The following is a 23,468-nucleotide window of genomic DNA, read 5'->3' on the forward strand; positions in this document are numbered from 1 at the left end:
GCAATCGTCAGTTGGCTTTTGAACTTTAGAATTCGCATGTTTGTGAAAAGCGCAATAAACTATTATTAACTTTGACTTCAGTTCAACTTCGTGTTCTAGGTCGTCGTTTTCTAGACACCCTACAAAAACGGACAATAAGACGAACGAGGAATCGGACAAAAAACGGACATGAAACTGACAAGAAATCAGACAAGAAACTGGAAAAGAAATCTGATAACATTTGGACAAAACATCGGACAAGAACTCGGACAAAAATCGAGCAAAAAAAAATCGAGCAAAAAGTCGGATTAGAAGCCAATTTTTCGGCCTATTGTTAGTACCACTCAAAATCTTAAACGTCGATAAAACGGCTTCCAAATGGCCCTAGAAGCGAAAAGACAGTAAAAAACAAGACAAAAACACAAGGTAAGTCATTTTTATTTCTATTTTCGTCAAAAAAGTGGAATTTAGGACGTATTTTCTTTATTTTCATACATTCTCTTCTAAATTTAAAGTCCAGTGAACGAACTTCCACAGATTTTGGGCCACCTGTGAAACAACGCGTGAGCGTGAGAAAACTAGGGGAATTCGGGGGCATGCTCCCCCGGCAAAGTGCCAAATTTAAGTCTTCTGAAATGGCGATATAAATGCATCTAAAACTGCCAATAGTATTATAAATTTGCAATTATTACATCGGCACTTAAAACAACAAGTTACAACTTGGCCCCCACGTTAGACCAAACTTTAAATGAGTAGACTTTGAAGCTAAACCCAACACAGCCCAACACACGCAGCGGTTGAGTGTCACCCGGACATGTTTAAGTCGGATTCTCTGAAGGTGTGGTCTCTTAAAAGGGCTACAAACTCATTGGCAACAGCTACAAGACAAGGTTTCTCTGTTCTCTGTTTTTGGGTGTTCAGTATTGTAAGAATACTAAACCTTGTTTGTGTGGCAAGTGACAGATCTGGGTAACCAAAGTTAAAAAAAATTATTTTCCCATCCGAAAAATTGGCTAAAGCCCCCCCCCCAGCCCCACCCCTGCGCGGTCCCTGCTAGGCGAACTCTCCTGGAGTTGAATTCTTAAGGAAAATATCTAAGTTTAAAAAGAGTACAGGTAATGTTACACGGGACGATTCGCAACGACGATTTTTAGCGCAACACAGCGTTGCAACATTGTTTCGACTTTGTTTCGCATGGTTGCAACACTGTACCAACCTTGCAACGCTGTGTTGCACTAAAAATCGTCGTTGTCTCGTGGAACATCGCCTGTATCGAGATTCGTCTCGGTATGTTCACGGTGTCGATAAAACGTGTGAAATTAGGCAATAGGGAGCTTAAGCAACTACGACGCCAACCACAACGACAACTTCAAAAAACAATTGATTTTATCAGCAAAACAACAGTTCTGCACGTGCATCACGCATTTTAGTACATTTCTTTGACGGCCACTGCTCGACTACGACGCGAAACCTCCAAATGCGACGTTTTATGGCCGAGGACGAGGAAATACGACGACGAATTCTCCTTTCTCTTTTTGAACCTGGATAATATACTTAAGAATTCAACTCATGCAGGAAAGGTCGCCTGCATTTGACATAATGAGCTGGTCCAAAAAGACGCGATTAAGTTTGAAACAAAGCAAATTCATTTTTAAGCGACGTTTTTACTGCCGTCGTCTTCGTCGTCGTCGTCGCTTAAACTCCCTGATTTACGTCGAAGTCGTACAGTGACGGCCAAGAAATGTACAAAAAAGCGTGATGCACGTGCAGAGTTGCTGTTTTGCCAACCAATTACTTTTTGACGTTCTCGTTGCCGTCGCCGAAGTGTCCTCTTAAACTCCCTTGTTTCTCTTTACGCGAGACGGAGTGATCCTTTAAGACAGACACCTAAGTTACACTTTCATTCCTAACTCCTAACAGCGGCCAATGTTCAAATTGTAGCAAAAACTTAATTTCTTTTTTTAATCTTATGTACAAGCGTTCAGCCAAAGAGGTCAGAGCTGAGGTTTGATTTAAATGGTGACACCTTAGGATTTTGTCCATGTATTTAAAAGTTAGAATGCAAGGTCATCTCCCTTAACTTGGCGCTAAAGTGAACATGTCAGTAAATGTCGAGTGATTTATCACATTCACTAAAATCCAGACCTCTAACACTACTTTTCGCATGATGAAACGTATTTTTGTAAATAAAGTGGTCATCATGTTCTTGGAGTTACACCTATTTTAACGGATTTCGTTTTGTTGATGTAACCATAGATTCTGCAGAAATTGTTTTACCTGAGAAACCCTTTTAAGGGATTGGTTGCAAACGTTCATTGTCTTATTCAGAGCCTTGTACAAAAAGAAGCGAGTCTTAAATTGCTGAAGTTAATAATGCCATTTGGTATGTGGCATCTGCTCGGAAGAGAAGTCACCAATGGTGCCTAACCCTGACGCCAAACAATACTAAAACAATATTGGAAGAATGAACCAATTAGGAGAGACTTTACGAGCGCTCCTACACTGCCCATGCCAATGCTTTTTTCATTGTTTAAGTGCATTTATTTGCTCTAGCCTTTTTGCTGGCACTCCTTTCAAATCATCACGGGCAAGTTCCTACCACGTATACTTTAAAAAAGTGGAGACATGATGGAGCCATGTGGGAGACCAAACCAAAGTTCAAAGATTCTGAAATCCGGTCGCAGCCCCAACTCTGGCCTCTTGGACACCGCGATAACATGGACAGCAGCAAAATCCCAGGCAAAAATATATTACAAGACCCAGTTGTTGGAAAGCACATTAGCGCTAACCCATGGATAAATTTTAACCCAGGCCCCAGTTGTTTGAGGGCCGATTAGCGCTAATCCAGAACCGCCTTTCTGCTTTTTTTGTTTAAAAGAATTTTCTTGGATAATATTCCCTTTACTTTTAGAGCATCCAATCATCAATTCCGGCATATTTCGCACTAACCCTGGGTTATCTTAACCCTGCTTTAAACAACTCGGCCAGACATTTGTCTGAAATAACCTCCCGCCATAACGGACTCTCCCTACTCGAGGTCCCTACAGTGTACGCAAGCGTGACGGGAAACAGCCACCCTCTCATCGCTCCCCGCCAGGGCGGATAAAGGTTGGGCGGTGAAACGAGCGCGTCCGAGCGAAAAGGTGTGATGCAGTGGACTGGGACTCTGCTTAGGAATGTCGCTTGTTTTCGACTTCGGTCAGGGCTTGCGATGTGGTTTTTACGATAGACACTGCCGCTGTCACTGAATTATGGCAGCTTGATTTGTTTTCTTGCACTTCTTCCTCGTTCCTTGTGCTGGTACGCTGTCTGCGAGAGGCAAATGTTGCTATTTTTTGCGGGAGGTTTAGTTGGAGTAGACAAACATCTCTTTCAAAGGGTTTCTTTTATTACTTCCATGACTCTACCACTGAATTATATTTTCGTTCTGCTACTCGCCAATGTCGATGTTATTCCAAAACAAAAACAACTAAGTATTGTCTAAAACACGAAGGAAAATCTCATCCATGTCATCCATGGCAAAAACAGCAGATCGTACTTCGTAACTAGATGACGTGTATTTTATAAATGCGGGCAGCTCGCGCAAGGTGAAATTATGCTAATTTCAATCACCATCATCCTTCTTTTTAATTTGAAAAAAACATCTCATACGTCTTTCTGTTTCTTCGAAACTTCAAAATTAGTTTCCCCTCAGTTTTTACTGTTTACCTTGTTTTGTTTTAGAGAGAAAAACGGAGAAAAAACCTTACAACTAACCTCAATAAATTTTGTTTACATGCGCAGACCTGCCAACCCCTGATAAAGGAAAATCTGGAGACCCATGAAAAAAAATCTGGAGATTCTATAAAAAATAGTGAGATTCTATTTTTTTCCCGATCAAGATTAAACAAACCCCTTTTAATTTCCATCGAGGAAAGTCATTAACAGTTTATTTAAATGTTTTATTTGTGTTCCCTGTTGTAAGAAGATGCAGCTTTCTTTGATGATTCTAATAGGCCATCACTAGGACGAAGCCTGGGAATTAGACCTCGTTCCCAGGGCCTACTCCCCTTTCAAAATGGCGGACAGACACGAAGAAAAACCATTAAGTTTATTGAACACAAGCGAAAATCACAGCTGGGTACAAAAAAGTAAGAACAGTGTTCTTCTTTATTAGTTTTTCACTTTATGGCACAAGCATTCCTCGTTAATTTTCCATTTTTATTCTGATTCAACAACTTCAATCATTTCAGAATGATATTTCCCAAAACCCGTGAGATTTAGGAGCCTTGTCGTGAGACCGTGAGAAATGACAAAAAATCGTGAGACTCACGGCAGAACCGTGAGAGTTGGCAGGTCTGCATGCGGTTGCCGGATTTGCAACGCATTGCGCGAATCGCCATGGCGCGTTTCAACCGAGAAGCAAAGTTTAAAGAAGTACAACGCCACTATATATATCAGTATATATCAATCTAATTTTTTGTTATGTTATATAAAATTTTTCCCCCTTTAACATATGCAAAAATTGAGGTTAAGAAGTGTTAAGCTTTTGCAAACGAAACGGCGAAAGACGATTAGGTGATATTTAGTGGAAGGAGGAGGTATTCAACACTTTCAAATTAAACTCAAATTTTGGCATTATACGACCAACAAGTTTGACTTATAGACGTACAGACACAAACATATGAAACTGTTTATTGATATTGTTATGAAACGAATTTATCTATTTAACACTGTAGCCTGAAATTGCAGAAAGAAAATAGGATTTCCGGTTTCCAAAAAGGAAAATTTCGCCGGCCTTCAAGCGCACCGGAAGCGCGGAAAGAGCGCTCGTGCCAGTACTACTCCGCATCACACATTAAATGAAGAGCGGAGCGCTCGTTTCACCGCCCAACCTTTATCCGCCCTGCTCCCCGCCACTAAGAACGTTCTGCAAGCGATCGTGCCCATAAAGAAACGTCCTCAGCGGCAGGGTGCTGAGAGGCTGCTGAAAACAAGACGCACTGACTTCACAGCAGCGCTAACTTTTTTCCGGCCCAGTTTGCCCTACCGGATTAAGACTGCCGTACCTCACCTCCCCTCTGCTCCGCATAAGACCTGTACACTTTGTCAATGAGATTACAAGACACAGGTAAGAAGAGGAAAGGGTTCGGGAGTTTTTTGGGAAAAAAACTTAAGACCTTACGTAATAAGTACGCTCACAAAATGAAGTAAACGTTTTCCGTTCGTCAGCTTTGGAACAGAAGTTCTTTTGCTCGCGCGCGGTAAATGCCTATTATGACGCCATTTTAAAGAACAGAGTTGGATTTTTCAGTATGCAGATCATTCGTTGAATGCTACATGCAGATCAGCAATGAAGGCCGGTCCAGTTATAGGGCCCTTCGTTTTTTCCTTTTATATGTTACAAGGCGTTTTTCAGTATTTTAAAGGAAAATGTAGTGGAAAAAGGTAAGAAAGTATCTTCTCGCTTTTCATTTCAAGACAAAGAATCCTTTTTACGCGATTAGAGTTAAAAGCAGTTTCAAGGCCAACTGAGACGAGGCGCCTGTTGATCAGTTTCAATAAAAGGATAATGTAACGAGGACAAGCTACTAAAACATTTAAACAGAAGAAGGAGAACTATTTCTGAAGCAGTATTTAGAAACTTGTATTTTGGGTCAAAAAGATCGTGCAACTTTAGGTAATTTTTTTACTTTTTGGTATTTACTGTAAGTTGTCTGTTTTCGAAAACAAAAAAAAATCGTCCATGGTAACCGTTTGTAATAATCTTGGTGCTGACCTAAAGGAACGCAGTGTTTGTGAGAGCCTGCCTTCACTTTGGTCAGCAGCTGAGACGAAGACTCGTTCCCAGTCGTCGGAAGATCGCGCTCCGTTCCAAGGCTCCTCGTTTTATTTGGATAGCGCGAACTGACCTGGTGACGAGGCTAGCTGGGGCGTGAAACAGGAGTGCGCGCGCGTGCTGCCTCACGCAAGCAAATAACTGATAACCGAATTAAATTTTACAGGGTTTTTACTTTGTCAGTGACATTACAAGACATTTCTAGTGCATCAAATTTTGTATTCGAAACTTAAAGCTATTTTAGATGAAATATGATCTGTAGCTAATTGTGTTGTGTCTATTTTTATTATCAGAGAAGTTGCAACGGGTGAAATTAAAATTCCAGAATTAACGGAAAAAGCGCCAGTGAAAATAGAACAGGAAAGTCAAAAAGTAAGCTTATGTTTACTGCATGTTAGGAACAACCCACTTTAAGTTATTCTTGCAAACAAGTTTTTGTGCCATTCATTAACTCCCTTATTGGATTATTGACTGTGTGTGGGCCTGTCTGCAATAAGGCTTAGAAACACTGATTTTTTTCTTTAATATTTGTGAGGTTTTAAATAATTATAATAATAAAAATAAAATAATTAAAAAATTAAAATAATTATTAAAGCAGTCTATATCAGTTATAAATCTATTCTCCCCCATTTTGAAGTTTCATTTACAAATCTACCATCACTTTCAAGTTATATATAGCAAAACGCCAAGTCCTGTTCAACACTCATTTCATAGTCTGATTTAGAACTTATTTCATTCATCTTGATTGACTAGTGCCCCGTTAAACGTAGAAGATCAGAAGAGCAGTTAGACAAGATTAAGACAAAGAAACAAAGAAAGTCGATCTCACTGTATAAACTTAAAGCCATCAAGATGATTGGTGAGGGAGCGTTTGGGAAGGTGAGAGACTGTCATAAGAATCAAACAATAATCACGAACAATTCGTAATATTAATTTTCACAAAATTTAGAGTAATTTTCGGCGGATCACCGCGCTACAGTGGCGAGTATCTCGTGGTCAAAACCTAGCGATTTATCAATTATTTGATTAATTACTTAAATAAGTCATTATCCATTTATTAATTTCAAAACTCTTTTAAAGAAGTTGAAAGGCTTTGTTTACTTTCTTTTTTGCTAAGTGTACGCTCTTTTAATTACCAAATAAGCGATTAAAGGTGAATATGATATACACACTGTGTAGAATTCCTTCTTTCTCCAACAAGTGGATGATATCTGGGGCTATTTTTTCGGGTCGGGAAGTAATATGACGTTCTTTGGAAACCCACCGGGTTTGAAAATATATCTGTCAATCTTTTTATAGGTTCGTCTTTGTGAGGACCGTCGCACCAAGAGGCCATACGCGGTAAAGCAGATAATTGAACCTGACCCAAGCGGTGTGGAAGAGAAAGTATTGAGCCTAGCCTCGTCCAGTCCTTTCATAACAAGACTTTGTGAAGAAGTTGAGAACCCGGTATGATACTTTTAAAAATTGCACAAATATTTTTCCTCCTTTTACCCCCGCTATAAACGCCGAAACCCGCCCGCCCGCCCGCAGATGTGGAAAAAATGGCCGGCCAATTACATTTAAAGCATTCCGACATCTTGACGAACTTGCAGGAAAACAGGGGACTACAAACCCTCCGAAAGATTATGAATTATACCTGTGCTATAAGACTTGATTGAGACGTTTGTGGCCGAGCGTCTAACACCTCAAACTCTGGATCTGAAGGTCCGAGGTTCAAGCCTCGCCAGTCGCGTTGTTTCCCAAGACAAGAAACTTAACCCCATTTTGTTTCTTTTCACCCAGGTGTATAAGTGGGTACCGGCGACATACTGCTGGGGGGTAACCCTGCGATGGACTAGCATCCCATCTAGGGAGGAGTGGCAATACTCCTAGGCTTGCTTCATGCTACGGAAACCGGTATAAGCTCCGACCGTGTGGGTCTTTGGCTCGTGTGCGCCTTTACTTTTTACCTTTATCGGCTCCACTGGACGTTTCTATTTGTGCCTCATTATCTTTCTCAATTTTGTTCACTATAACCCAAAAAGAAAATAGTATGTTATGGGTCAACTAATAGCTTCTTTGTATTTTCATATTATAGTACCCTGGCCATTTCATTATACTAGAGTTCGTTGAAGGAGGTGACCTTTTCACTGAATTGGATGAGAATGGATGGCTCAGCGAAAATCGAACTAGGTAATCATACTTTCATATCAAAGTTTTCGAGCAACTGTTAAGAAAACAGTCTATAACAAACGTCACAATGAAAGAAAACACGTTCCATTAGTACTGGGTCGAAATCATCGTAAATTATTCTTGACCTACTTATCTTTTAACAACGACTGGTTCTATCAATTGAGTTCTACTCAATACATGTAACCTTAAAATTGAACTGAGGATGCAAAAACCAGTAAACAAAATAATTCTGTCAAAATAAGCGATCGAAACTTCACCTCACATAGGTGGACGTATACAAAAAATGTACCACCTATGGACCAAGCCGATGGACCGCTTCGTGAACCCGGTCCATGGACTACCCCTGTGGATGACCACGCCTAATTTTCGAACATGAATTTGACCAGAGGTCTAAGCAAATTTTTCGGAACCTTAAATGGACGAAGATGTGGTCAGGTTTTATTATCAGTGGTATGGGATCCTCATATTTTACACTTGTTTATTTTTTTTCAATTCCATACTATTTGAATATAATAGGGTCGTTTTAGTCTGGTGAAGGATTCAACCTATTTTAGAGGAACAGAAGTAGGGAGGAAGTAGTATCCTACGCAGTTTTTTTTGTGTTCCCGCTGTTTGAAAATCGGCTGTGTTTGAGACTAAGAAAAAAATCGTAAGACGCAGTGAATTACTTAAAACATCCTATTGCTCGTCTTTTTGTTTTAGGTTTTACACTGCTGAGATCATCGCTGGATTACAATTTTTACACCAAAAAGGTGTCATCCACAGGTGAGTAGAAAAATGAGAAGTAGCTGAAATTCACATTTGGTTGGTGATTTCGATCACTGACGTATTAATATGGCAAAGATAAAAAAAAAACAATGAATTGATACCGTCGGACCTTTATTTTGCGGCCTCCTCAACGGCCAACAGTCACGTACATATATCGGGGCGGGCAAAAATTGTCAGCTGTAAATCACCTAACTGTACAAAGGAGGTAATCGTTTGCTAGATCATTGTCTGTCACGACAGGGCCTCTCTCCTCCGCAGAGGCCTCTTTGTATCGGGGGACGATGGGAAGGGGAAAGAGAGAAGCGAGGGCCTAAGCGAGGCCTCGCTCCCGCTTTTTCTCTCTTCCCATCGTCCCCCGAGCGCTTTCTATTTTTCCATTATTGCTATTTTTACTGGGATACCCAGCGGGAGCCTTCGCAGAGCTAGGAGAGAGTGACAGGGCTCAGCGTTCTGTACAGTCCTTGCATGGGTGAAGAAAGTTAACTTTATAATTATGCGGCTATTTATCCCTTTCCCTGGAAGATTATGTCGCACCACTTTTGGCTCGGTTTACTTAAAAATCAATGCCTTTAATATTTGTGTAAATTTTTATTTATCGTATGACAGGGACTTGAAACCTGAAAACATTTTGCTGACCAAAAAAGGAGACATCAAAATCAGTGATTTTGGGTTGTCCGCTATCATCGATCCAGTTAAACAGGAAAAGATTAACAACGCAGAAATTATCGAGACACCTCGTTACATGGCTCCTGAGGTAAACCATGGAACTGTAGCGTTAGTTAAGGGGGACGAGTATGGTTAAAAGCATTATTTTTGGTTGATTTCCACCCCTTTTCCTAAATATCTAGCAAGCCAAGATTTTATTCAATCAAAAAAATGACTCAGTTATGTTACAGTCCTTCGAATGTTTTTAATGTATAAAATTTAGGGGGGAAGATGTTTAAAATTTTGGGAAAATGCATGGAAAATATTGGATTTGGGGGGTTGTTGAAAATTAAAATATGAAGTGAATAATTAGTAGACAAATACCAGATAGTCCACCACCACAACAAGGTGCCTCTGATCCCATTAGAGGACTAACTGGTTCACCTATTCTACCCAGTAATCAACATCATTTCCCAAAAAACAAACCGTAATTCCCCCTTAGGCGCTGTGAACCAAGTGTCTAAATCAGTTTCTCGTGTAGCTGCGTGGTCAATAGTATTTTATCCCAGATCTAGGACCTATTTCAGAACCTCCATCCAAAATATCCCTGGGAAAATTTAAGAGGGTTCTAACAAGGACAACCGAATTATATTCTGTTAGGGTAGTTTCTGCTTTTTACTTACTGAATCAGCGCTGATAATTAACGCTAAAACAAATCTTTATACAGGCTATGAAATATGGGTTTTTCTTGTAAGAGATATATATCTGTTACAGGATATATTCTAATGTTACCTACAGTGGAAGAAGGAAAAGCTGCATGTTCAGTTTCCCACAAAGCTAACAATACATGGCATGATTCATTCATTAAAAAATCACAAACCTCATAGTTAGATCTTTTTCTTAGGAGAAGCTCGGCTTGTTTTCATGGAATAACATCTTATCGTGCTGATGTTAGCTTAGTGCAAGGTGTTATATTATTTGTTGCAGATTATTTTACAGGACCCATACGACGCATGTGTGGATTGGTGGGCTCTTGGAGTCATGGTGTTTACGATGCTCACTGGAATGGTTTGTATATTTCAAATGTTATTTCAGTTATTTTCAGGTTCTTAACACGAAAAAGGTGAAACTGAACTTAGACTATGATGATGGTAACCTACTTAGTTGACAATGTTATGCTTTGTGTTTACTTTTCAGATGCCGTTTGATGCTGAATCGGAGGATGAGTTATTTGATTTGATCGTATATCACTACCCACAGAAACCGGACAAAGTAACAATGTCTGAGCTGTCCATTGACGCCACTGAATTATTCCTACACGTAAGTGTCAAATACATAAATCATACATGAAATGTTATATTCCCTTCATTTTTTACATGTACCAAAATTATTTATGCCAGTCGATAACAATAGAGGCAAGACTTAGTGAAAAAATCCAAAGATTGACTCCCTACCCCCGGGGTAATCCCCATAACGGATTATACGGGGTGGCTCCGCCAGAAAGGGTTACCGTTTTTAGGATTTAGGTATATTGAAGGGTAGAGAAATCTTTTTTATGTTCGAATGAGTGAAGAACAAATATGACTAGACTAAAACTAGGTCAACGTTGACATCTGTTACGAAGTAGCATAAAAACATGGCATTTCAATAAACAAAGATCTCTGAGTTGAGAGTAAATGCTGATATTACAAGACATATCACATTTTTCGGATGTTTTCAGTTACTAGAAAAATATCCGCAAGACCGTCTCGGGTATAAAGGAGGCGATTACCCCTGCATCAGAGATCATGCTTTCTTTCACGGCTTTGACTGGAACAGACTGGAGGCATTGGAACTCGACCGCCCACCTTAGAAATAAGGTTTGTTTCCTTAAAATCCTTAAACAGAATGTTTAAAAAATCTCGGGTTTTATCCCTCGGGTTTTACCCGTGCTTTTTCCTTCCGATCCCCGACAATGACGGGTGTCACTAGGTCTTAAGCTCTCGATTTCACAATTCCTCCTACATACATTAGAAACACTTTTTAGGCTATCCAGGGTACTTTTGGATCTCTAGAAATGCATTGAATCTTTTTCGAAATTACAAGGCCTTCGGATTTAGTAACCCAAAAATCTTAGATAAAAGTTGACGTATTACGAAAGTGATAATTTTTCTGATTCCTTCCTTCATTACAGTTTACGTTTTGAATCCGAAAATTTTAGGTTTCCTTTTTCTACGAAAAATAGCCTAACCTGGCCGACAGTGAAATGTGAAACATTAAACTTAGAACTTAGGGAATTTATTAGTTGAGCTTCGGAAATTGTACTTGATTAGAACGGTCATCTAGAAATGTTTATCCGTCTTTAAGTAAGAGAAAATTCTAGGAAATATTTGCTTCTCCGAACAGATAATTTACAGAAAACACTGAGTCGTTTGATATTCCCATAAGACTTTAAAGTCTTCTCAGTGTCGTATATTTGTTGTGCAGAAAAACCCGTATATAGCAGGCACCATCATTTAGTTCGGACAGGACACGAGAGTAGATCGGGGAGAACCCAAAATTTTTATGTCGTGCCTCATATTTCTTACTATACTGTTGTAATGCCAGGGGTTATTAAAACTAACCCGAGCTGTTTTTCTTAAAGGTCTGGAATTATGATCAGTACTGGAAACAAGACATTTTTACGTGATGATCAGTGTTGTGTGTTGTTCGGCAAGAGAACGACGTTTGTAAAATAAAGGCTTTTCACTTTGTGTCCGATAGTCTTTTGTTTCTTTTTTAAGCTCACTTCCCAAGCGTTGTTCGCTAAATGATTCCCAACCTTAGTTATGTTTTAAAGCTTTATAAAAATCCAGTTGATGCAAAAAGTACTTTGATTAGAAGCACTTCTATAGCTTCTTTGGAAATGTTTTTTTCCTTTCCGATTATTAGACCCCCCTCGGGTATAAGCCCCTCTGTTTATAATCTTTTATGATTTCTCCCAAAAGACCCAGCTAACACCCTAAAAGCGACAGTTTCGGTGTGTTCTTCGATTTTACTAGCGAACAGCGTTTGGTCACTTGACGAATCTAAACTGTGTCAGCTAACGAAACCGCAATTTGAATATGACGAAATTGTGCCTCCAATCTTGAAATCCGGCAGCTTGCTGACAAAAGCTTATGAACTTTTCTTAATCTTACCGGCAAGATCCTGAATTTTCAAAATCCTTCCTGCAAGACCTTAAATATGAAATATCTTACCGCCTTGAAATCGTGCCGGAAAGATCTTGAAATTTTCCAAAAATTGCTGGCCAGAGCTAAAACCCAGACGATCGATTCTGGACGCCATGGATCTCTTGTAACATTCAACTATAAGGATAATTAAGTTTTGCGATCAGATTAAGTGGCACCTCAGCATAAGGCATTGCTCTTCGTAAGACATCTCCCTTTACTTTGTACGGTTGCCCTGACTGTTTTTTCAACGTTTTTCCTTACAACAGAGTGTTTTTAACGCTTTCCACACATCATTTGTTCGTATGGTATTAGTATTCTTTTCTTTTTAACGTTTTTCCGCCCCGAATTTGTTCGTATAGAGTTTGGTGTTGTCTTTTATTAGAAGAAAAACATATCGTGGAAGGAAAATGTTTGCAAGTAGTAAGCTATATATGGTGGTTTAGAAAAGGTGATCACTACCATACGTAAAACAAGAACAGAAGGTTTTACAATCATGGACAAAATTCTTGGCACAGTTGTACAGTTCTAACCCTTTTGAATTTAAACACACACCAAAAAAAAAAAAAAAAAACTTAGCGTGCGACTAACATTGCACCTCCTCAGTTCCTCTCCCACACCACGGACAGTATTGAAACCATAACCATTACTGACCCACAATTTCTTTGATCGTCCAACATTGAATTGGATCAGCACTGCTTTTCCGAACGTTACGCGTGAATCACATAGAACTGCTGAAATGCTTTTACTGTCTCAAGGACATTTGTCCAGGATCATAGATTACTGAACTTTCCAGCGCAAAAGGGGATAACATGGGTGCATAAACATGGGAGGGCTGCAAGGGGAAGCCCGACAACTACATAAATAAAAGCAATTCTGCAGCTTAGAGGATATAGGAAGTTATATGATTGAGAGACCTGGTCTTTTGTTTTTATTTTGCTGATATAAGCCTACTGCTTTTTTGCCGTTCTCGTTGTCGTCGCCGTCGTCGTTGCTTAAGCTCCCTAATAATTGATAGCACTCGTTTTGTGAACCAAAAATCCCGGAGGGTACTTCCTTACATTTGCCTTATAGGTATTGGTCTAGGGTAAGGATTTGGAAAGTCAGACGGCACATCCCCACCACAGATTGCTAGGAATTCCGCCCCCACAGGCAGAGTGGCACAGGCTCGTCACAGGCAGCCCAGTTAATAAAATAAAATGTTTAATTGGTTGACACCACCCTAACCTTCATTTAGGAGACGAAAGTGGCTGTGAGGGACACTTCTTGGAGATAGACATAAATAACAAAGACCCCAGCTAATGGACATGCTGTATGCGTCAGACGGGTTTTGGGGCGCGAGCGAGCGCGAGACACGCCAAGACCAGAGGAAGGAAAAGACAAAAAAAATTAATGATGCCTGTAGGCTGGGTTTAAGGCAAGGATTGCTTAGTTAGGCCATCTTTTCTAGGGTTTTCTGGCTGTCACAAAAAGCTGCAAAAACGAAGGAAGCATTTCCCGCAGGGCCCTCCCCCGCCCCTCCCACCGCTACCTCCCTGTATTACCTGACTTGACCGTCGACTTTACAGACTTGACCAAGTTGCGCGCAACATTTGGCGACCTCGTGTTTATTTCGGCTACTGGGAACAAACATAAAATTCAAAGATGGCGCGACGTAAGTCCCTTCCCCGATGTTTTTGTATTCTCCGACTTCAAGGTTTGTAGCCATTATTTGCATGTTTTAACAGGAAAAAATTTATTTCAAGAGTCTCTTGTTACCCTTTTTTGTGTCTTTTCTAACTGACGTTTTGATAGGAAGTTGGTTTTATCCCAACAATTTTCATCGACACGTTTAATGTGCTTCCCCGTGTGCTTGTTGCACGTGCGGTGCATTATAGCAAATTAGTAAGTTTGCGCAACAGGACGGAAGAAGAGGACGGCCAAACGCCAGTGTGAAAAAACCTGACAGGGCTATTACTTGCGAGTTTTGTCGTGATCTGCACTTACCATTAATATTTTCTAGTCTTTTACAAAAAGATCTGTCTACAGAAAGGTGAAGTTTGGCGGAAAGTTATTCCAAACAAAATTATTGTCACGCTTGTCACACAAGGTTTGCCGTCTTCTTTCCTCTCCCGTCCTGTTGCGTAAGTTCACTATTATTTAACCCAACGGTAGTTCAAAGGTTATATTTATACAATATATTTTCCCCCAGTAGCATTAAACTGTTCTAAGTTGACTATATTATTGTTAACAGAAATGTTCTCGTAAGGGCTTCCAAAGGGTAGGGTTGGCGAATACAGCCGTTTCCCCATGCTTCTATCTCTCCACTGGGATGTTTCGTGAGAGAGACGTCTGCGCCTCAACAACAGAAATGCCATACAAGCTGATAACTTAGTCTGTCCCGAATCTGTTCAGGAGCTCTGATTGGTTGATTTGGTAAATAAAATACAGTCGACCCCGACAACTCAAACCTTGAAGGGAAATCAAAAAACGTTTGAGTTATCAGGAGTTTGAAGCAAATAAGCAAAAAAAGGGGAGGGAATGTAACTATCATGCGCACTTTCATAGGGATGGATACTGAATATGAACTGGAGTAACAAGAAAAGTAAAGACAAGGAATTGACAGAGTTGTCTTGAAATAAATTCAGTGTTTCGGACTTCGGTACAGTGGTACACCATTTATTTTTCTGACATGTCATGTCTCCAACCCCCGCACCCCGTCACCCTGGCTTCCTGTGCACTTTCTTAATGTTCTGCAAGAGTTGAAATTTTTTGGAAGCAATGTGTTTTTAAGTTTGTTGTTCTCTTTGAGACTAAAATGATGCTTGATGTTTCGTTCAAAGTTTTACATTTTCTGTAACAATTATAAGTGATCATCTTTGAAGTGGAAGTTGCATGCTTCTCCTATATGCAAGCATTAATTAAAATAATGTGTGTTCCCTTTTTCGCTGCTTAAAAATCATAATTATTCATGGCAGTATATGGTATACTGAAATTTGGTCTGTTCTGTAAATTGTTATTATTTTAGTAAAATAATTAATGATCAGTGAATTAATGAGCTGAAGTACATTTTCAATTTTTCTTTTCAGATCAGATGCCCCAGAATGGATCAAGACTTCAGCAGCCTGGATTCAGTTAGAGATTATCTTCAGACTTACAGTAAGTGCAGTACTTTTTACTTTGTTCAAAGTATCACACTTCTGACACAGTAAGTTATTTATTGATCATCTTTGAAGGATATACCTCCCTGATCGGCATGAAAGGCAAGTATGAATTTATGTGCTTCTCCTCTTTTGCCGCTGAAAAATCATTGGCCTTTCCCTCATTTACACCATCCTTCTGCGATCACCACAACATGCCATTGCTGCAGGGTGCTAGCCTGCTGAGCAGGCGCTTGCAAGTATTTGGATGAAAGAAAGAATGGGTGCATGAGAGGGAGACACGTGAGGAAAGAGGCAGCATCAGTGCCAGAGAGGCCCATGAAAATGGTTTCCCACCTCCTGTCCGATTACCTGAAAGTCACTGTGTGATCTTTCAGAAATCTTGACAGGAAATGATTGACACTTGCACAAACAAAAGGTTGTACATTTATATCTTTGGTCTAAATATATCTGTCATAAAGATCAGCTAGGTTATTTCAGCGATGGAGCAATAAACTGATGCTAAACAAACTGCTTGAAATTGTTTTTAGCCAAAGGCACAAAAAAAGTGAAAAAACAGGATCAAAAATGGGTATTTTTTAAAGAATGCATGCTTTGTATTATAAAAAGCTAAATATAATGTTCTCTGAGATTACGAAGTCACAACACTGATGTGGAAAATGACCATTGCTGTTATTGCTCAAAGTGGGAGCCGTTTTTGGAGCAGATATATCTTAGTAAGTGGATCTGACGAAAAACTTCAGAACACAAACTGTACCGAGACGTTTTTATAGGCTGCAAAAATGAGACATAAACATTACACACCAGGTCATTTTCCAGCAAATAATAACAATAGTGAAAGGTTTTTCATATTCATGCTTCTGGTAAGTGCTTCATTTTATCATTCCTGTCCAGGTTTTGATGGTATGCATTCCACTGAGAATGTAAGCCGCCAAGTTCTTTTTGAGAATATTTCCGTGATCTTCATTTCAAAGATAATTCGACAAATCTTTCGTCGGTCACTGCTTCTGCCGATACGTATTTGATGTCAAATTCTTTCTTTGTGAATATTGTTTGAATATTCCAACTTTTGTTTTAGACAACAGCCATATAGTCTGAGTATTAAAGCAGGGGCGGATCTAGGGGGAGGGTGCAGGGGGTGCGCACCCCCCCCTTCTAAGATGACCTGCAGTTTTCTAATACAACTGGTATTCTGCAAAAAAAAAACTATGTGGTTTATTGGTGTTGAAGTAGAGCAAGAGACGAGTGCACCCCCTCCTAAAAAAAATCCTGGATCCGCCCCTGTAAAGTGACCTCCAAGATCTGAACTTCGATTCTACCTTTTAGTGGTGTTATAATTAAAATCAAAAGTATAAAACCTTCACTGCATTGTCCATCCATGTACTACGTGTTTACAAAATAATGATCTCGTGATTTGTTTGATTGAGTTTTCTTGCCTAACGCAAACTTTTATCCCCTTGGGAGCCTCCCAACCAACAGAAATTTCCGCATGTTCAGAAAGCAAGTTGAAATGACTTTCATGGGCTTCTCAGGCAGGTGCTCCCTCTCCCCTCCCATGTCTCCCTCGCACGTCTGTTTCTTTGTTGCGCCCACCACTTCCAAGCGCCTGCTACACAGGCTATCGGGGCGCAATATCTACAGGTTAATGTGTAGTGTAACAGTTGTCATTCCAGCGGGATGTGCCTTGAAAAAGTAAGGCATACTAATTTTCCAGTGTTATAATGCACGCTGCTGGCTATTCTTCTTTTTTTAAGTATCTCAAGGATATTTTCAAGAAATTAAAATTGTATTAGTTTTGTTGAGCTGGTCTCTTTTTAATGCCCAGGGTGCAAAGAAAGTCATTTTTACAGCTTGCCATTCGGGCAAGCTGAAGCTAGCATTTACTGGCCCAAACGTCATTTCAACTATCGCTCCCAAAATTTTTTGATGAGCAGAATTGATTTCACAGTTCTTCTGTAAGTTGAATTCCTCAAAATACTTCACTTGCCCATTGGGCAAGTTAAGAACAGAAATCACTAGCCCAATAGCAAAATCCACTAGCCCCAGGCTATCGGACACCACTTTCTTTGCACTCTGATGCCTCCTATCTATTACAGTGTATACACCCCTTAAATTAAATAAATTCATCAGGCACCTGTCAGATCATTTTTATAGTAATAAGGCCAAGGTGAATATTCAAATGTGGCTGCTAATAAATTATTCATAAAAGTATAATATGGTACATGTATACTGGAATTTTGGTCTGTTTTGGAAATAGTTATTTAGTAAATTAATAATTAAGTTAATTAATTAATGAGCCGTAACATTTTCAACTTTTCTTTCCAGATCAGATGTCTCAGAATGGATCAAGACTTCAGAAGCCTGGATTTAGTTAGAGATCATCTAAACTACTGTAAGTGCGGTACATTAATTTTTACTTTAAATTTTCAAAGTTTCACTTTTCTGTAACACTGTTATATTGGTCATCTTTGAAGGACAAACCTCCCTGATATGCAAGCTTGAGATATGCCTTGAGAAAGGAAGGGGACACTCATTTTCCAGTGATTAATTAGGGACCTTAGCAACGACAATGACCACGGCAGCGATAACATCTGCATGACTATGAAATGAACATGCCTAATTTCATGCGTTATGGAGAACATGAATGTAATAATTAAGCAACCAGCAGTACTTTCCCCAAGAAGTCAACTCCAGGGAATTCACCTACATTTGACATTCTCATCGAAAAGAAGTAAATGCACCAAAGTTTGAAAAAAATGCAAATTGAATTCTTGAAGAAGTCTTGAAAAATTAGTTTGCCTGGCAATTTTCCAGGTCTGGAAAAAGGCTGGTAAATAGAGATAAAGTCTGGAAAAATGGAATTTTGTTTGAGTTTTTATTATATTTTTATATATATATATTTTTAAGGTAGGCTCCAACAATTGCTTTACAAGTGAAATTGGTTTTGTTTTTGGTCAAATCTTATTCAACCCCCCCCCCCCCCCCCCCACTATATTTGCAGCCCATCTTAAAAAAAAAACTTTTTCCTGCCTTTTTTAAAGTCTCTGTCAGTTACCTATTTGATAACCTTGAGTCTGGAAAAAGAAACTATTGATTTGCAAAAAAGTCTGGAATCAGTATGAAAAGAGGCGTTTTCCCGCCTTCGCCGTTGTTGATGCTAAAGCTCCATCTTTTAGCTGAATGGGAGTGTGCTCCCTTAATTAGGTCAAGATGCTATAATATTCAAATGTGGTTGCTGATAAATTTTATATTAATGGAATTTGGTCTGTTCTGTTTATCAATAATCAGTAGATTTATAATGAGATCTGCCATTTTCAACTTTTCTTTCCAGATCAGATGCCGCGAATGTATCAAGAGCTGACTTAATGAGAAGCCCAAATTTAGTTAGAGGTTATCTTCAGTACTGTAAGTGCTGTACGGTTTACTTTGTAATCCAGCTCTTGATTGAACCAGATTAAACTGAACTGGAACCTTTGTTTGCTCAAAGTATCATTAAGCTAACCCAGAGAAAGCTGTACCATAGTGGCTGGAACTAGAAGTTCATCTATCTTTGCTGTTTCCAATAAACCAAGCAAAATAATTCACATTTTGCAAGCAAATCAAAATTCAAAAAAGAGAATTTTCCATGCTCATCAATAGATCAAAATAATTATTACAGCCTGCTCAAAATTATTTTGTACCACATTTTGATTTGACTAATGGCAATTCAAAGTATAGAAAACCCAGGATTGCATGGAGGTCATTAATTAATCAAAAGTTCCCAAAATAAAAAGGTTAAAGGTTATGATTACCATGTTGAATGTTTTCCTTAACAATCAGGACACTGTACTATTGACAAATGCAATCAGCAATTCAGTCAGCAACTAGCTTTTCAACAATAGTCATTGATCGATGATGATTAACAACGACTTCCAAGACTGATTAGATTTGGCACTTCAATAAGAGAAACGAAACAAGGTTATTCCGTCCTTCCTGTTTCAAATAAATTTATAGACATATAACACAAAACCTTTTCTGCAGAGGAATAATGGTTATGACAGCAGCAAAAACTCGAATTCATTCTTTTATACTATCAACACCTTTATTTAACCGTAAAATTTTAATTGCTAAATTCCAGGCAACGTACAATTGTTGGTGAAGTGCCAACTAATACAAAAAATCTTCATTGTTGCCAGTAGTTTTCTCGGGATAGCATTAATCTACTTTGTTCAACTACAGTGTTACAGTTTTGTTATTTAATCAAAGCCAAGTTCTGCTAAAAATAATCATTAGGATCAAACTGGTACAGCTGTACTAGTATAGATATGCAATCTACAGTACATGCTACCCTGTAAATTCGTCCCTTACTGAGGAAAACTGATTGACTGGTTTTTGAGAAGGAGAAATTTTTGACTGTCTGACGGAATAACTGATTTCACTGCAACCTCAAAAGTGGCCCAGCTGATGGACCAATTAATGCCCGAGGTGTACTTACTGATGGAAATTTATATATTGACCATTGTAAATGAAAATTACTTTTGAAAGAATGAAAGATAGGCTCCATGAAACAAACACGAAAATGAAATGATCAGCATGTCATGAGCGTGGGAGAAAGAAAAAATCTGTGTCTCTGACAGGATTCAAACCTAATGACCTCCCAAACACTGGGTGAGCGCTCTATCCACTTGAGCTACGGAGAACTCTTGGAGAGCAAAGCCATATACTAGGTTCATATTTGACACGCAATTCCTGCTTGCTGCTAGGATCAGCAATGTTGATGATGCAATGTGTGGTGAAAGAATGAAAGACGGTAAATTTTAAGCTCTGTGAAGCAAATGTGAAAATGAAATGCTCAGCATGTCACGAGCGTGGGACAAAGAAAATATCTGAGTCCCGGACAGGATTCGAACCTGTGACCTCCCAAACATAGGTTTTGGCCAGACTGACTGTGTTTCTCAGTGGCTGGCTAATTGCCTCTATCAGAAGCTGTCTGGCTGACTTGCTAAAATGTATAATTTATTGACTCAGTTGTTGACTGACATCAACTGACTTAGTGACTGTCCAAATGGCTCAGGAACTTTGAAACTGATTGGCATTTTTGGTATAATGAATGATCATGTGGTTTAAGTGGAATGTATTTATTTTTGCTGGACTGGCTGTGGGTTTTGATGGCTGGCTGATTTATGCCTCAGAAGCTGTTAATTTTCTGACTGTCTTGGTGGAATCATTAATGACTCATTGGTTGAATGACAACTGGCTTAGTGACTGTCTGAGTGACTTTCTTTGTCAGTAACTCTGTCGTTGACTGACAGTTAGTAGCTGTGTGTCTGACCTTCGGACTATAAAAGTGACCATCTTTTAAATACTGACTCAGTAGAACTGTTATAAAAATTTCACTGATATAATTTTTTGTTGAACTGACCCAGTACATGTAGCTTAGTGAAAGGCTAACTAATGGACTTGGTGAGTGTTTGGCTGTGTCTGACTGACATACACTGTATTGCTAAACGGACTTTAAAACTTACAGGCGGTGACTGAATACAGGGCTTGATCACCTGCCACACAAGCTAAATTGAGACTGATATGGTCACCAATGGGACTAACATTCTCTGCGTGACAACTAAAAATTTTGGTTTAGTCACTACTTTAATTGGCAACTAGTTTTTTTTATGATTTAGATTTAAATTAAAAGAGTATGTAGCCAAAGCAAGCATTTACTGAATTGATAATCTGCTCACTTTCGTCATCAAAAAATGTGCCAAATCACATAAATCTAGCAAGTTTACCTCCAAATCTGATTGATCGTTTTAACTGCATTTTTTTTCTGCACCTTTTAGTGGCAAGCGGTTTCACTTAGAAAGAGGAGATCTGATAATAGATGGCTCTCGGCCATGTTGATCCTAAATTGTACTAACTTGCAACTTCAAGATGCAATTGCGTTTAGCTCCTGTTTGCTACAAAGTCAAAGATGCGACTGGAAACTCTTATTTACTTATAAATTTGAATCGCGCAAAGTTATGTAGTATAAGTTTGTTAGTTTTTTGTTGTGATATTTTCATATTTGCTTGTGCAAATGTGTCCAACGCAACCAGATAAGGGATAATCCAACAAATTATTATAAAATATTCTTTTGTTGTAGAAACTGGGGACCAAAAAATTATATGCATCTGGCGACTAGATTTCTTCAACTGGTCGCAAAAAGGTGGTGACCTAAGAAGTTTATTAATTTAAAGCCCTACTGACTAACTTACTCAGTTGCTGTGTGTCCTGTGTCTGACTGGTGTAATAGAAGACTAACTGACAGTGACTTACATGACTGTATTGATTGACTGATTACCTCAGTAGTAGCTTTTTGTCTGACTAATATATATTACTGGACTGACAGTGATGTACATGTATTGATTGACTGATTACCTCAACAGCCACTTTGTGATTGAGTGATATAATGGTGGTCTGAAAAAGTGACTTACATGTATTGATTGACTGATTGCCTCAGGAGTAGCTGTTTGTGTGACTGGTATATTGCTGGACTGACAGTGACTTACATGTATTGATTGACTGATTACCTAGCTCAGCCATAGCTTTGTGATAGCCTGAGAAAACAGCTGACATGACATCTGAGAAACAGGGGCAGAAATTCCATTCTGATGGTGCATCACTACCCAGATCTGGGTAGTGCTTCTGATTAGTTGAAGCAAATTTCACGAGCGGTACAACCAATCAGAAGCACTACTCAGATCTGGGTAGTGACACATCATCAGTATGGAATTCTGGGCTCGTTTCTCAGACGTCATTTACTTGGGAAACCAGTGGTGGTGTTGCACAATGTCATCTGTTTTCTCAGGCTAGCTTTGTGATTGAGTGATATAATACTGGACTGAAAAAGTGACCTATATGACTTATATTATGCACAGGGTGTTTTAAAAGTTTGGTCCTGTACTTTATAAGTCTGTGTTTCTGTATGATTGGACTTGGCAAGCAAATTATTTAAACAAAAAAGTTGTGTCTTTCAATCTAATTCACTTTTTTCATACTTGTTGTGCCTTCTTTTGACTTGAATATTCGATCAGTGTGTACGTCTGCGCCAAAGGTGCACCTGCGCGAGTATAATTATTTTCCAGCCACACATTTTTTGTATTTTATAGCCCAAATTGCTCGATTTCCTCCCTTGTTTTTTGTAAATGTGACAAGAGATAAACCCCTGTAACGCAAAAACATTCAGCTACATTAGAGCATAAGCATGTATACTTCGATTTACTGGCTTACCTGTTGTAGAAACTGCTTAAAAACTGGAAAAATCGGAATGTTGGGTGGTAAAATGATCCTTGGGAAATGAAAGTTTTGAAGGCAAGGAATGAAGGGAAAGACTAAAAGTCCTGAATGAGGCAGCTAAAATAGTTTTAAAGAAGGCTAGATACCTGAAAATAGGAGACTCGATGAGGAAGCTCTCACATAGTTAGCAAGCTATGTTCAGAAAGGGTCATGAAAAGCTGTTTAAAATTAGAGGACCCTGAGATGGCAAAGAAAACCCTCTGCTTTGTCTGCCAAGTAACGCCCAGCTCATCTCAGATTTGTAAAGAATTACAAAAGCCTTGCTGTGGAAGGGGGCCAGGATGAAAAAAGTTCACAGTATTCTAAAGGCCTTCAGACTGGCAGTTTGTTTTGCAATAACAATGCAATCCATAAATACATGTGCAAATTGAAATTCTGATTAACAACAACTCGTATCAAACTTGGGATGTCTTTTTTGACCTTTTTGCGGCCGTTATTTAGGCT

General features: G+C 39.1%; 1 protein-coding gene across 1 annotated transcript in view; it reads left to right on the forward strand.

The window, feature by feature from the left end:
• Nucleotides 1–12,131, forward strand: part of LOC140942016 (protein kinase C alpha type-like) — a 22,747-nt gene extending 10,616 nt beyond the window's left edge. The window contains exons 5-11 of the mRNA XM_073391010.1: nt 7,878–7,972; nt 8,675–8,737; nt 9,347–9,494; nt 10,373–10,453; nt 10,583–10,705; nt 11,106–11,244; nt 12,009–12,131. Of these exons, the coding sequence (XP_073247111.1) occupies nt 7,878–7,972; nt 8,675–8,737; nt 9,347–9,494; nt 10,373–10,453; nt 10,583–10,705; nt 11,106–11,237 (642 nt within the window). The 3' untranslated portion in view covers nt 11,238–11,244; nt 12,009–12,131. The remainder of the gene's footprint in view (nt 1–7,877; nt 7,973–8,674; nt 8,738–9,346; nt 9,495–10,372; nt 10,454–10,582; nt 10,706–11,105; nt 11,245–12,008) is intronic.
• The last annotated feature ends 11,337 nt before the right edge of the window (nt 12,132–23,468 follow it).

This window comes from Porites lutea, chromosome 6, assembly GCF_958299795.1.
Source record: "Porites lutea chromosome 6, jaPorLute2.1, whole genome shotgun sequence".
Lineage (NCBI taxonomy): Eukaryota > Metazoa > Cnidaria > Anthozoa > Scleractinia > Poritidae > Porites > Porites lutea.